The sequence below is a fragment of the Beta vulgaris genome, chromosome 7 (genome assembly GCF_026745355.1).
Source record: "Beta vulgaris subsp. vulgaris cultivar EL10 chromosome 7, EL10.2, whole genome shotgun sequence".
In the NCBI taxonomy this organism is placed as follows: Eukaryota; Viridiplantae; Streptophyta; class Magnoliopsida; order Caryophyllales; family Amaranthaceae; genus Beta; species Beta vulgaris.
In genome coordinates this window covers 16016427-16030547 of record NC_079208.1, presented here as the reverse complement: position 1 = coordinate 16030547, position 14121 = coordinate 16016427, and the positions used below count along the sequence as shown (strand labels likewise).

The window sequence follows — 14121 nt, the reverse complement described above, 5'->3', positions numbered from 1 at the left end:
GAGTTGCGAATTTTCTTTCAATACTCTTACTAACGAACTTTATTTTTCCTAAAATCACATGGCATTCCCATTCACCAAGAACCAACATATGATATACTCTTCCTGTTTCATATTAAGAGACACATTTCATATTTTCGTTCATCCCACAATAATTAATATACTTCCTTCGATTTTATTAGTTTCACTTTTTTCTGTTTTCGGAATAATGGTTCTACCAATTTTATATCACTATATTTCAACAAAGTTTTTCTCACTCCAATTCTCTTGCCCCGCAATATTTTCAACACAATATAATAAATTAATAATTTTCCTTTTATGATCCACATGCCTATTTCTCCTAAAACTTTACACCCAAAGCAGCAGATAAACCAATAAAAATCGAGGGAGTACTTCCTAAAGTGAAATGGCCCCAAAAATTTAATATTCTCTCTCTTCATGGGAAATCCAACAATAATGATGAACCATCAACTAACATTCTTACTTCACAATTTTGAGGCACCACAATCCACTAATACAGTAGAAAACTCTCCACTAACAACAACCAACAATAAAATATAGAAGAAAACTAAAACGAACTCATACACCCTCCTCCCCCAGAAGATTCGAACACTTTTCGGGATACATCGTATAAGGTGATAAGTTATAGTTTAGTTATCAGCTGTTATTATATAAAAAAAGTGGAAGTGATAGGAATTAATGGTGTATTATTTTTCAAAGTAAAGAGAAAGTTAAGTACTTTTTTATCGATGGAGATAGAGTGTGTGCCAAAGGGGTGTTAAAAAATGATATAATAATAGTTTTTTTACGGGATATAATAATAGTTTTTTTACGGGATATAATAATCGTTAGATAATCCTACTTCTTCTATTTCTCAATAAGTACACACTTTGACTTAAATTCTATTCATACATCTCACTTTGCTTGCATTTTTTACTAACATATAAAAACAAACATGATAATATAAAATGTTGTCGGATTTGTTTCAAGTCATAATATCAAAGTTTTATAAATATATAACTACAAATTGCAATGGCCAAAATCGTGTGTTGGTAAGTATTAAAGTCAAAATTTGTCACCCATTAAGAAGCGCATGAACTATTAAAATGAAAGTGCTCAAATTAATTTGGGATAAACAAAAAATAAAAGTGTCAAACTATTTTGAGATGGATGGTGTATTAAATTCATACTTTAGGACACCATATTTATACATCTAATGATTATGATTTTTATTCGATAAATACTTATTCAGGGGTTTTTAAACAACTTACATGTCATGAATAAAGATTTAGATCTAGCTCATCTAATATTAATTGTAGCTCCATCTATTCTTAGATAAGGGATCCATAAGCTTTATTTTGAAATAATTTAATATTTGGAAAATAAAAGCATTATGTCTTTTTTTTATGATTTGAGTGTCATTTTCATTTCAGTAGTATGGCTGCAGAGCCAAAGGATCCCGTTACAGTCATAGCATTAGGCTAAAGCCCATCAAAACCGAAATTAAAGTTACAAAATGAGACCAAACAAAAGGAGTGAAAAGCCTATGCCACAGTATTGTTTCATGAGACTAAATCCAGGCCAAAAATTCATCCCTGACCAAACCTTGCTTTGCCAAGATGTCTACACCATGTTGGAGATATGCCCTTTGTGAATAATGGATAAACCCGGCCACACTCTTCTTGCGTTGCGAATTTAGTTGAGTTGGAAACGAAGGTTCCAAGGCCCACCTTGTTCTTCATTACACCATTTTACAGCATTAGATGAGTCAGACTCTAATAACAAAGGCGATTTTCTCAAGTTCTCATAAGCTATTGAGATTAGAATGGCTCTAAAAATGTCAAGCACTTCGGCGGAGTTGATTTCGATTGGCGAAATTGGGCTAGAGAACATGCACATGAAGTGGCCTTGATCGTTGCGAAGTGCACCTCCGATAGCCGACATGGATTGGGAAGAGTTGACTGAATCATCCACATTCCATTGAAAAAATTCTTTGGAGGTGGAGTCCATAACTTATCGGAATTTGAGCCCAACATTGCAACAGAGGCGCGAGGTTCGAACCATGAGAGAGATATAGTGGGTTTCTAATAATTTCCTCGCAAGAGTATGGGAAAGGGGTTCCCCACCCTTTTATCCACCAACTGAGCCTTGTTAGTATGAGGTCTTGGATCTGATCAAATGTGTAAGAAACATTTCTGAAAATATGGGAGTTCTTCTCTTTCCAAGTAGACCATATGATTATTGAGAAAATTGCTCTCCATACCTAATTAAGAAAAGGAGATGACCCGATAGCAGCCCATTGCTCGAAGGCTTCGCTTAGGCATTTAGGGAAAACCTAGTTTAGATTCCATAACCCAAGCCACCAATACCATATGCTCCTTGCAAAAGTACATTGCAGCAAGAGATGATCGGCACATTCTTGATGATCATTAGATAGGGTACAAGTAACCTCGTCAATGGGAATAATGCTCCTCCAGGCGAGCTGCACTTTGGAACTTATTTTTACCAAGCAGAGCCATCCAAGTGAATACTTCAATTCGAGGAGGAATGAGACCCTTCCAAAGTTTTTTCCAGGTGATGATTTGGTTTCGGACCAAAGGGGATGATTTGGCGAACTCAAAACTGAGAGAGTTGACAGTAAAAGACCCGAATTTTGAGGGAGTCCACGAGAAGGAATCATCGTCCAATGTTGAGAGGTGGGATGATTCTAAAAGAGAGTGAAGCAACTTCCATTCTTCTAAGTCTCTCGGTCTAAGCACACGGCACCAAGAGAGGTGACAAGGTCATGAGAAGCCATCCCACCTCCCACAAGAAAACACTGTAGCATTTGGATTCGACAAGATCGAGAAAAGTCGAGGGATTTGGCTTTCAAAGGTACAATGCCAATCCATTGATCGTGCCAAAATAGAGCATTGAAGCCATTCCCCACACGCCTTATGATATTTGATTTCAGCATATTACATGTCTGGGTGTTATTTAAGATAGCCGCACAAATATTCTTCCATGGCCCCCATTCAAAGGGGTGGATAATTCATGATGCAAAAATTGAGGAGAGTAATTATACATTTCAGAATTACCTTGTGCCATAGAGCTTGAAGCTCATGAAGAAACCTCCAAATCAACATAAAGAGAAGAGAGAGATTGCGGTGAAACAAGTTTCCACATACAAGGCCCCCAAATTTCTTCGGGAGTTCTAAGAGATCCCAAGCAACCAGCACCATAAATGAATTGTTTGCACCACCACTCCATAAAAAATGTCGTTGCAATTTATCTATTTTATCTAGAGCACCCTTTGGAGCCAGGAATATCGACAGATAGTACATAGGTAGACTTGATATGGAGGCTTTTATGAGCGTCAAACGTCCCGCCAAGGAAAGGAGGCTTTCCTTCCAAGTGGCCAGTTTTTTTTCTGAAATGCTTAATGACGGGCTCCCACTTGCGAAATTCTTGATATATTACCTCCAATAAGTAATCCCAAATAGGTGATTGGAAAACCACCCACTTTACATAAGAGAGACTTTGCTGCCGATAGTAGCCATGATTCTTCCGTGTGAATTCCGTGAAGAGAGCTTTTGTGGAAATTCACCTTCAATCCGGAGCCAGTTGAAATATTATGAGAGTTCTCTTGACATTGAGGAGATAGCGAATATTAGGAGGGCATATTATCACAGTGTCATCCGCATATTGTAAATGGCTCAGAGTTGTGCCACCCCGTGAGGTCTCAACACCCTCCCATAGACCCAGGCCCGTGGCTTTTTAGAAGACCAGACTTAGCATCTACACAATTAGGTTGAAAAGAAATGGGGAGAGGGGATCCCCTTGGCGCAAACCTCGATGAAGCTTGAAGGGAATAGTGGGGGTTCCATTAATTAGGATTGAAGCGGCCGCACTTCTGATGCAAGCCATAATCCACGATCTCCATCGATGTGGAAAGTTCATTTGTATCAAAACCCATTCCAGAATATTCCACCATTCGCTATCAAAGGCTTTGTGGAAATCGAACTTCAGAATAGTTGATTTTATATTCCTGTTATTTCACTAGGAATAATACAAGAGGGGGGTGAATTGTATGTGTAGAAATAAACATAACTTTTTGCGGAATTTTAAACTTAAACAAAGAAACAAGCTAAAGGAACACAAGGGATTTTTACGAGGAAAAACTTCTTGGGTCCAACAAGAAGAAACAACCTCGACCACTAGGGATTTTAAACTCAACTCTTTCACTAATTAGGCCAAACAACTTTGTTACAACCTAATCCTACTCACGAGCCACACCTTGAGTTCCTAAACTTAAGGTCCTGAACAAGTGTTCCCTTAACAATTATTCCTCTCAACTTCACTTGAAGTTTTCTCACTTTAACTTGCTTTACTCAAAGCTTTCTCTCATACAGAACTTCACTCAAAGTCCCCTTACCCCCAAAAACCAAAATACAAATGATCGAATAAACTTAGTGGAATTAGAGTAAGAAGGCAAAGAACAAATGGCTTTTATATATGAGAGAATGAAGGCACTGACACTTTACTTAGTTAAACTCACTAAACCACTTATTAAGACACACTTAATGGAACTTCATTAGATATTAGTATTTATAGTGGTAATAACTTTGAACGTGGGATTAAAACATGTAGTAGTGGTAGAACCATTATCCCATGATGTTCCTTACCCGGAGGAACACGTTCTTTAATCATCCCATGATCTCCGTGATCACTGTTACACATGGGAGAGATTCAAGTTACTGCTCCTTAATTTTAGCAACCACTTTAAGAATTATTTAGGAAATCAGATTTAATTAAGAATGTTTTAAATATTAATACCGAAATAAAATCCTTTTAATAAAAATATTATCTTCAAAATATTTCCGTAAAACCGAAAAGAATTTTTATTATTTTTGGTAAAATAAAATCTTTTCCTTAAAAAGATTTTCCTTAAAATCAGATTTTTCCTTAAATAAAACGGTTACCTAGATTCTAGGCATGATTTATTCAACTGACATAAATGTAGCGTTGTAATGCTTCATCCTAAATCTAGTTCCTTTTAATTGTTAGTTCCTTTAACATTATAAGTTCAGCGCCAGTTCTTCTTTTCCTCACAAATTAACAAACGATCATTCTCATTCTAAATTGTCATAGTTCCTTACCATTCTTACTCGTTCCTTTACAATGGAACTAGAAACAAAAAGCCTGGCTTTAGTCTTCTTGCTCCAATGCTGCTCCAGTACCAAATATAGAAACATCTTCACTTAGTCCTCAAAATCCAAACTTGATTTCTTCCTTGACTTAGTATTCTCTTTGTTCCTTTCATTGATACCTTGAAATTCACTCACTTAAACCACTTGTTAGTCCAATACTTAGTTTGCATCTTTGTTCCGTTGTCATCATCAAAACTAGGGTTCAATAATTCCTCCGCTTGCAAGACTCAATAAGTTCTCTAGCCACCAAAGCTCTGATCCGTCAAGAATTTGCCTACCCGCAATGAAAGAGGATTGATATGGCCCAATGAGGAAATCCATGACTTTTTGAAGTCTTCTATAGCGAGTATTTTGGCAATTATCTTGTAAATGCACCCCACCATGCTTATTGGCCTATAGTCTATTAGCCCTTCCGGATTTTCACACTTTGCAATAAGGGAAATGAAAGCTACATTAGAGCCCTTTGGAAGACGAATTGTGTGCCAAAATTCTTCAAGAATACTACAGACATCAGACTTTAACACCTCCCAAGCTTCTTGAATAAATCTGAAATTATACCCGTCGGGCCCTAAGGCTTTTTGCGAGTTAGAAGACTACACAGCTTCATCAATTTCCAAGTGGGAGAACCGTGCAATGAGGGAATATGACTGCTCAGAGAATAATTTTTGAAGTTCAGTCCGTCAAAAGTTGGCCAGGATGAAAATTCTTCCTTGAAAATATTTGAGAAAAAAGATATTGCTTCCTCCTGAATACATGTTAGATCATCAATAAGAAAACCGTTAGTAGAAAGGGAGGTTATTGTGTTTTTTCGTTTATGGACCGAGGCAAGGACGTGGAAATATTTAGAGTTTCTGTCGCCATCCTTTAGCCACTTAGCTCTAGAGCTTTGGGCCCAAAACATATCCTTCCTCTTCAACCAGGTCCACAAATCAAGTTGGGCCGACCTCTGTTCATTTAATTCATCATCAGTGAGATCTCTTTAGTTGGGTAAAAGATAAATCTCATGAAATGTATTCCCAATGGGATGCAATGATATGATCAATATAGCCGAATTCTTTAAGGTTCCATTCTTTCAATCTTCCCTTTGCTAGTCTTAACTTTTCGCTCAGATTACCTGATGGAGGTTCACTCCATGTCTCTCAAGTTATGCGCATACAACAATGAAGAAATCTAAAAGGCTTTGGGCCCAATTCTTTTCTTTAGATAGAACATATAAGAAGATGACAATGGTTTGAGATGCTTGTTTTCAAGATTGAGACTTGGAGGGCTGGGAAGAGTTTGATCCACTCCGAATTCACAAGCAAACGATCTAGTTTGCTTTTTGCTTGACCTTGAAACCAAGTAAACCAACCATTCTTTGCAGGGATTTCTGAGAGACGAACTTGGTCAATAAAGGATTGAAATTCCATAACACCGGATGGGGATACTTGATTGCTACCTCTTTCATTAGGTCCTAAGACCTCGTTAAAATCCCCAATTAGTAGACATGGTTGATGAATTCATAGACAATATTCTGACAGGGGATTTCAAACTAACAATCTTTCCTCTTTTTCATAGGGATTATAGACATTTATCAGGCAACCTTTGAAATTCAAAGAGGGGAAGATACCAGAAATTGCTATCCAATTGTTCTCAATTTTATATGATTCCATTGAGAAGAAATTCTCTCTCCTGAGAGATAACAATCCACCTGAGCTCCCGAGTGAAGGAGAGAACAAATGGGCTAAATTATCAATTTTCCACAGGGATTTTATGAGCCTAGGATTGAAATCCAGGATCTTCGTTTTTTGAATAAATATGAAGTCAGGATCATGGGAGGTAATCATCTTTCTGAGGGAGCTTTTTTTATTTATTTTGGCATTAAGCCCTCTAACATTCCATGAAATGATGATCATGATAAAATGGTTTGAATGAGACGAGGCTTAGAACTTACTGCTGGTGGTTGCATCATTCTTGATCCTGTCCAACGAGGATGGACTGAATTCGTTTTCGAAGCTCTGATTTTGGTCAATTAAAAGTCAGGCCCATGATATCAGCCATTTCGATGATATCATCAACCTTGTTAGTGCCCAAAGTATGCATAGGCTGATCGTCAGAGTCCCTAGATTGATCCATTGCACCAATCAGTTTGAGCTTCTTCTTTTCCAGTTTTTTCTTCCTTTTTCTCATTTGAGCTAATTTTGTTTGGGTTGGTATGTTCTTTTCCAAACCTGGGAGAAAGAATGGGCCTGACTTAGAAGATAAGCCCAAGGTCACTGATGAGGAGGATGAGGTTTTAGAATTTTGGAGAAGGGGCCCAAATTTATTATAAACTAGAAGGAAAAGGTCGGGATTAGAAAGAGGGGAGAGAGGATTTAGGGAAGAGACTTTTCCTTGGCCCATAAGAAGTTGACCCATTGAAGTGAGACACAGGAGTGTAGGGACATGAGCCTGAGGCATCATGTAAGGTAATGATTTGATTATCATGGGAAGGTGGGACTTTTTGCAGGGAGTTTATTGACTTGGCAACATTATTAAAAGGCGGCTCTGGGAAGTGGGAAGGTTGGGCGTTTTTGGGCTTTTAGTTGGTCAGAGTTGGTGGGAGTGATATTTACAATGCAAGCATTAAAGGGGGGAGGTTGATCATCATTTGCATGGGAAATGATTGGACTTCCATGAACTGATTTGTTGCAGTCTGATATTTGTGAATTTGGATCAGGGATAGGTTGAGGATTGATCTTGACATGATATCACATGGTTTTTTACATTTTTCCTGAGAATGTACCAATCCATATGCCCTTGTTCTTAGAGACAAAAATTGGGAATTATTTATCATCAATTTCTAAGACTACCTTCCCATTTATTTCGAATAAATAGTCTGTGATAACAAGCACATGAGTACAATCAAAATTTTGGTAGTTTCTGAGGAAACACGTCCAAAAATACATCCAATGTTGTAGAAATTTTCATAACTCCAAGCTACAAGAGGTATGTCGTAGATATTAAGCCGGGTTTCCCTCCATAGAGAGGATGATTGGCTATTGACATCTTGTATAGTAAGGAACCATTGGTCAAGCCACTTACCCTCAATCATGGCTTGTTTATCTTTAGAGGAGACAAAAGTGATAAGATGAAGCATACCTCCCATTGGTTTTATGGACAAATTATTGACACCTTGTGCCAAAATAGCATCCATAATGGCTTCCGACGATTGAGAAGACATGGCCACTGCCACTACACTTATTTGGAGCATTTCAGTATTTTCATCGCATTTCTTACCTTTTAGTGATGCGATAAAGTCACCATCAATGTCGACAGCCCCCGAAGATTCTCTGATGTTTTCAATGTCCTCTCCAAGGGTTCGGGAGCTCATAAATCTGTGGGTTGAAGGGTGAAGCAAGGATGTGTTTGCTTTTTGTGGAAATGTTTTATCAAAAGGGAAAGGGTGTTGGAGAGGTTTTAGAATGGCAGGAGGTTTAAGGGCATTTGGATCAGATTTTGAGGAGGTGACATGCATCTTTATAAGATCTTTGATCACGTCTTGCATCGTTGTTATTTGGGCCATGATTCTTGGTAAGAGGACGATTTTTTTGTGGTGGTGGGAGATGCAAGGAGCGAAGGTGCGTTTTTTTCATATTTTGCCGGGAACACGGTGATTTGGTGGTGGCCCAATTTCTTGCCATTTTCATCTCGAATCGCAGATGGGAGAGATTGTGGATATTTGAGAAAGCACACTTGTGGTTCTTATGATTTTGTTTATCATGGTAATATAGATGAATTCAATGTAGCCATGAGTTTTGAAGATTTTTTCAATGTTGGTACTAGTTATGGAAAGAGGGAGGTAATTTATGAAGCAAGTATGGAGGGCTTAGGTTAGTTGGGGTTTGGGTTTTCTCTTGGTAACAATCTGACATTAATGTTTAAGGTTTATCTCACTAGGGTTTTCTCTCACTACTCTCGTTTCTCTCATCTCTCTTCTTAGCTAGTGACCTAACCTTTACATACAAATTTTATATAAGGCAATTGTTACTTCTGTAATTCAACATGGTTTGGAGAACTTTTATGTCTCTATTAATGTCAATATCTTGAAGTTCCAAGTATCATGCACAAACCTGCCACAAACTGATGGAAGGAACTTAAGACCCCCATTAAAAAACAACACCTCAAAAAATTACAAATATATGAATGTGCATGCATAAAATACTTGTTTTATCTAGTGTTAAAATATTATTGATGTCGTAAGATTGTATAACAAGCCTAGCGATTATATTGTGATTTGATTATAATTCTTTTCCAGATATTATTATCGTAAGATTGTAAAACAAGTCTAGCGATTACATCGTTCCTGGTAGGTTAGTCCGAGAATTTAATTCTTTTTCTAAACATATGCATAGTTTACATGTATTTGTTGGACATGTATGTAACTCTCAATCCAACCTATAAAAAGAACTATCATATTCTTCTCTCATGTATTCTCTTTCTATAATTAATATTTCTTCCAAACAAAATTAATATTGTATTAGTAGATTTTTTCTAACGTGTCATACAGATTTGCTATATAAATATTATATTTATTCTTGAAAAGATCACAAAAACTTACATAAAATAATTTTGAAAAACTTATTTTATAATACAACTAATAGTTTAAAACCCATGCAAAAATGCACGGGATGCCAATTGTTTGAGTTCAATTAAAAGAAGTTTAAATAGTATGAATGTGACAAACATAAAACACAAAAAGTCATATCATTATAATATAAAATACGCAGTTAGTTCTTCCACCCATGCGTAATGCATGCGTAAAGCATGGAAAGTTTTAATGTTCCAATTTTTGAAAATTTTATTAAATACATCAAGCTACATAAACAATAAAGGTTTAATATACGCGAATGCATAAAATTAAAATACCAATACACCATCATTATAAGTATATTCAACACTGACATTCTTATACGTAATTAAATAATTGTAACACTCAAAACATATATTCCAACATCGAAAACGATTACTTGTTCTGAAGTACTTTCTCGGACTACATTAGTTGTTGTATTTGACGTTCCTGTATCTTTATCACAAACCAACATTTTCAGTTCCTTTTTACTTCTAACTCTTGATATTGCCACATAAAATTGTCCATGTGGCTAAAAACTGGTCGAGGCAGATACAACCCTCCATGTGAGAGAAATTATCCTTGACTTTTATTTATTGTCATTTCAAAACCACAACCAAAGGGAATTGCCTTCTTTGGAATTTGATTGTATAAACCTTGTTGAATCAAACAGGGTGAGCATCATCCGCGGAAAAAAAAAACTTTGTGGCCCACATTACTTTCAAATATGACCACAACTTCAATGATGCGATTGTCTAGGTGGTTAACAACCAACCTTGTACTATTTCATATACCACATGTTTTGTCAATGCTCCTTAGGTGCACGACCTTTAATCTTATACTATTGTTCAGTAATCTAGAGCATGTAATGGTATTGACGAATTCGGTAGAATAAAGCTTATGGATGCCAAAGTTGGTTTCATCATTTGAAATTGACTCAAAACTCAAGTATATTGTTTTTTTACCTAGCAATTGCGACAGGACATGGTCATTAACTATATCCACAATATCATTTATCGGTGCAAGAATAACTTTTTCCTGGAAAGAAGCTGCTTTTCATACATGATCCTCAAGGTCAGGATACGTGTATCAACAATAGCAACAATTGGAGCATCACCTCCTTCAACTAAGTTTCATCTAGAATTTCCTCAACGGCTTCCCCATCATTTGGTTCTCGCTCTTTGTTATCTCCAGTATTCAATATCCGTTTAGAAAAATTACTAACCTCATCTAAATCTGAAGTAAAAAATCCTTTGATGAGCCGCATATTTTGCATAAGTTGAAGCACATGACAAAACTCCCACAGGGAAGAATTATTGATCACAGTGAATACAATATCTTGTATGCTTCCTTATGGAATAACCGGCAATATTTGTCTTTAATCACCAGCGAATATCATAACCTTCCCACCAAAAGGTATATGCAAGTTGGTAGGATTAATGTGCTGCAATGTTGTGATTCAAGTTATCAAAAGGAAGAAACCCCAGAATCCTAAATTGGCTGATTGATTCATCGTTCCAATTAGTTGAAGTAAGCAAATCCTTGCTTGATTTTTGTTGAAATCTTAAGTTTTCTAACCATGTCCGAAAAGTTAATAAAACAATTAGATTAGATGACATAATTTTTAAAAATTGGATATTGAATTGTGATTTTATATAAAGGAAAATGACATTGTCATGGGAAAAGGGCTATATAATTGGTAATAGCTTAATGTCTAAAATATTACCAATATATCTATTGTGTCACATAGCAATACAACTATCTCACAGCTTTGGAAAAATTGAGTATCTTTGGAGATTTATGAAAAAGAAAGATATATATAGCTTTCGAAATATTTTGATTGATTGAAAAGTATATAGTTATACTTCCTCTGCGTGAAACATAGGAATTAGGCACAAGATTTAATAAAAATCACTTTCAAAAGCCAAAAAAATACAAATACCTTTACATTATCAAAGGGAGGAGAGAGAAAAGTAAACCACACAAGTTTGTGATGGGTACTCTTGTCATTTTATCACTTTCTTTTTTCTATTTAAGGTTTGCTTCACTTATTCTGAAACGATCTAAAATAGTAAGTGTTTCACTTATTATGGAACGGAGGAAGTACCATGTATGATTTATAATGGTTATAACTTATTAGGTTATTTCCAATCATTTAATTAACATATCTAGTTGATGATGATCCCATATTGACGATACAACAAACTCCTTATATCTTAGGTGTATGAGTCCTTCAACAATATCCCTGTTATATAACCTTATTATTTTATATTAATTAATTATAATTTTACTAAAGCTTATTGGTAATTCCATATAGAAATCATAAATATTTCTTATCACACCATTAAATAACAGTGACATAAGATTTCGCATATATGGAAAGTATAAAATTTCAGCAAAACATGAAGTTTGTTTAGCTGATCTGGTACAGGGAGTTGAAGTTCTAAGTTGGAACTTGAATTCGACTAAAGGATAAAAATTATTCAAATTTGAGATGTAAAAGTTTGATAAAAAAAAATTATCGTTGCAACAAAAATATCGATAACACTAGTTTTGGGACCCGTGCAAAAATGCACGGGAAGTGATTTGCTTAATAAGACAAAATTTTCAATGAAACGAATAGCAGACAACAAATTTTGTAATGAAAGAATAAGTAAAAGTTATATTAACAAAAATTACAAAAATGTGTATGAAGTTATACATTTTGGAACACTTCCTTATAAACAACATTTGTGGTTGTTTTGCCCATATTATTCTCTTTATCACAAATAAGAATTTTAAGTCCTTTTTTGCTCGTGACTCGGGAAATAGCGACATATAGCTGACCATGACTGAAAACATGCCTTGGTAAATACAACCCAACGTGTGACAATGATTGTCCTTGACTTTTGTTTATTGTCATGGCAAAACACACAGTCAAAGGAAATTGCCGTCTTTGAAATCTGATAGGAAATTTTGTTAAGTCAGAAGGTGTTAGTGTCATTCGTGGGATGAATACCTTGTCACCAACATTGCTCCCTGAAATGACAGTAGCTTCGATCACTCGATTGCCTTAATGCTTCACTACCAGCCTCGTGCCATTACACAATCCAGATGTCTGATCAATATTACGAAGCAACATGATCGGCGCACCAACTTTTAACTTAATACTATGATTTGGCAGGCCCGAGCACTTTATTGTGTTTAAGAATTCAGTAGAATATATATCATGAGCCCCTAAGTTCGCTTCATCTTTACTAATTGCATCACAACTCAAGTAAATTTTCTCATCACCTGAAATTGTGGACAACACATGATCATTTACCTTCTCAACTATTTCATTAGTTGGAGCTAGAATTGCTCTTTCTTGGAAGTATTTGGCTTCCCAAAGGTGATCAGTGAGTGAAGGGTATGTGCTGTCGACAATCGATGATATGGGGTCATCTCCACCGTCTATAAGAATATCTTCAGTTATTTCAATATCGACTTCTCCATCATTGGGCCCTCCAGCTCTGCCATCACCAACGCTCAGTATCCATTCTGAGAAGTCCCTTATTTCATTAGCGGTAGACGAAGAAGAACATGATTGAAGTCTCATATTGCGTGTAAGCTTCAAAACCTTACATGAATCCCATAGAAACGAAGAGTTTAAGGTGAAATACTATGTCTTGCGTTGTACCCTTGGGTATAACAGGGAAAATTTGTCTTAAATCACCACCAAAGACAACAACTTTACCTCCAAATGGTCGATGCAAATTATCTCGATCAATAGCTATGTCCTTTAAACTCCTATCAAGTGCTTCAAAGCAATATTTGTGCATCATTGGTGCTTCATCCCAGATAATTAGCTTTGTTCTCATGAGCAATGCAGCTAAGTCAGAACCAGGCCTAATAGCTACACACGTAGAGTTTTCACAAACATTGAGTGGAAGCCCGAACCTTGAATGGGCGGTTCGACCTTTTGGAAGAAGTAGGGATGCAATTCCACTTGATGATACAGGCAAAACAATTTCACCCATCTTCCTAATTGCAGCACACAATGTCCTCCAAATGTATGTTTTACCTGTGCCTCCATATTTGTATACAAAAAACACACCTCCTGATTGGCCATTAACATAGTGCATTATTTCGTTGAAAACCATTAGTTGTTCTTCGGTTAGACATGGAAACGTTTGTCATATTCCTGAATTAATGAGGGTATGTCATATGAAAGCTCATCCGCTATTAGCTTATTTTGACCTTCAAACACGACTAATTCATCTGGAAAAGTATCTCACTGAATTTTCGAAGGCTACTGCCATTACTTTGTAGTTTAGCTTCAATATCTACCAGTGCAAAAGCTTGAATTTGTTCATCAGTTAGAGTTAA

General features: G+C 36.2%; 1 protein-coding gene across 1 annotated transcript; it reads right to left on the bottom strand.

Moving 5' to 3' along the window:
• Positions 1-12826: 12826 nt before the first annotated feature.
• LOC104884935 (uncharacterized) lies at positions 12827-13877 on the bottom strand. The gene is made up of 2 exons (XM_057390740.1): positions 13485-13877; positions 12827-13372 (listed from the first exon to the last, which is right to left on the bottom strand). The coding sequence occupies exons 1-2, from the start codon at positions 13875-13877 to the stop codon at positions 12827-12829; spliced, it is 939 nt and encodes a 312-aa protein (XP_057246723.1).
• Between the last annotated feature and the right edge of the window lie 244 nt (positions 13878-14121).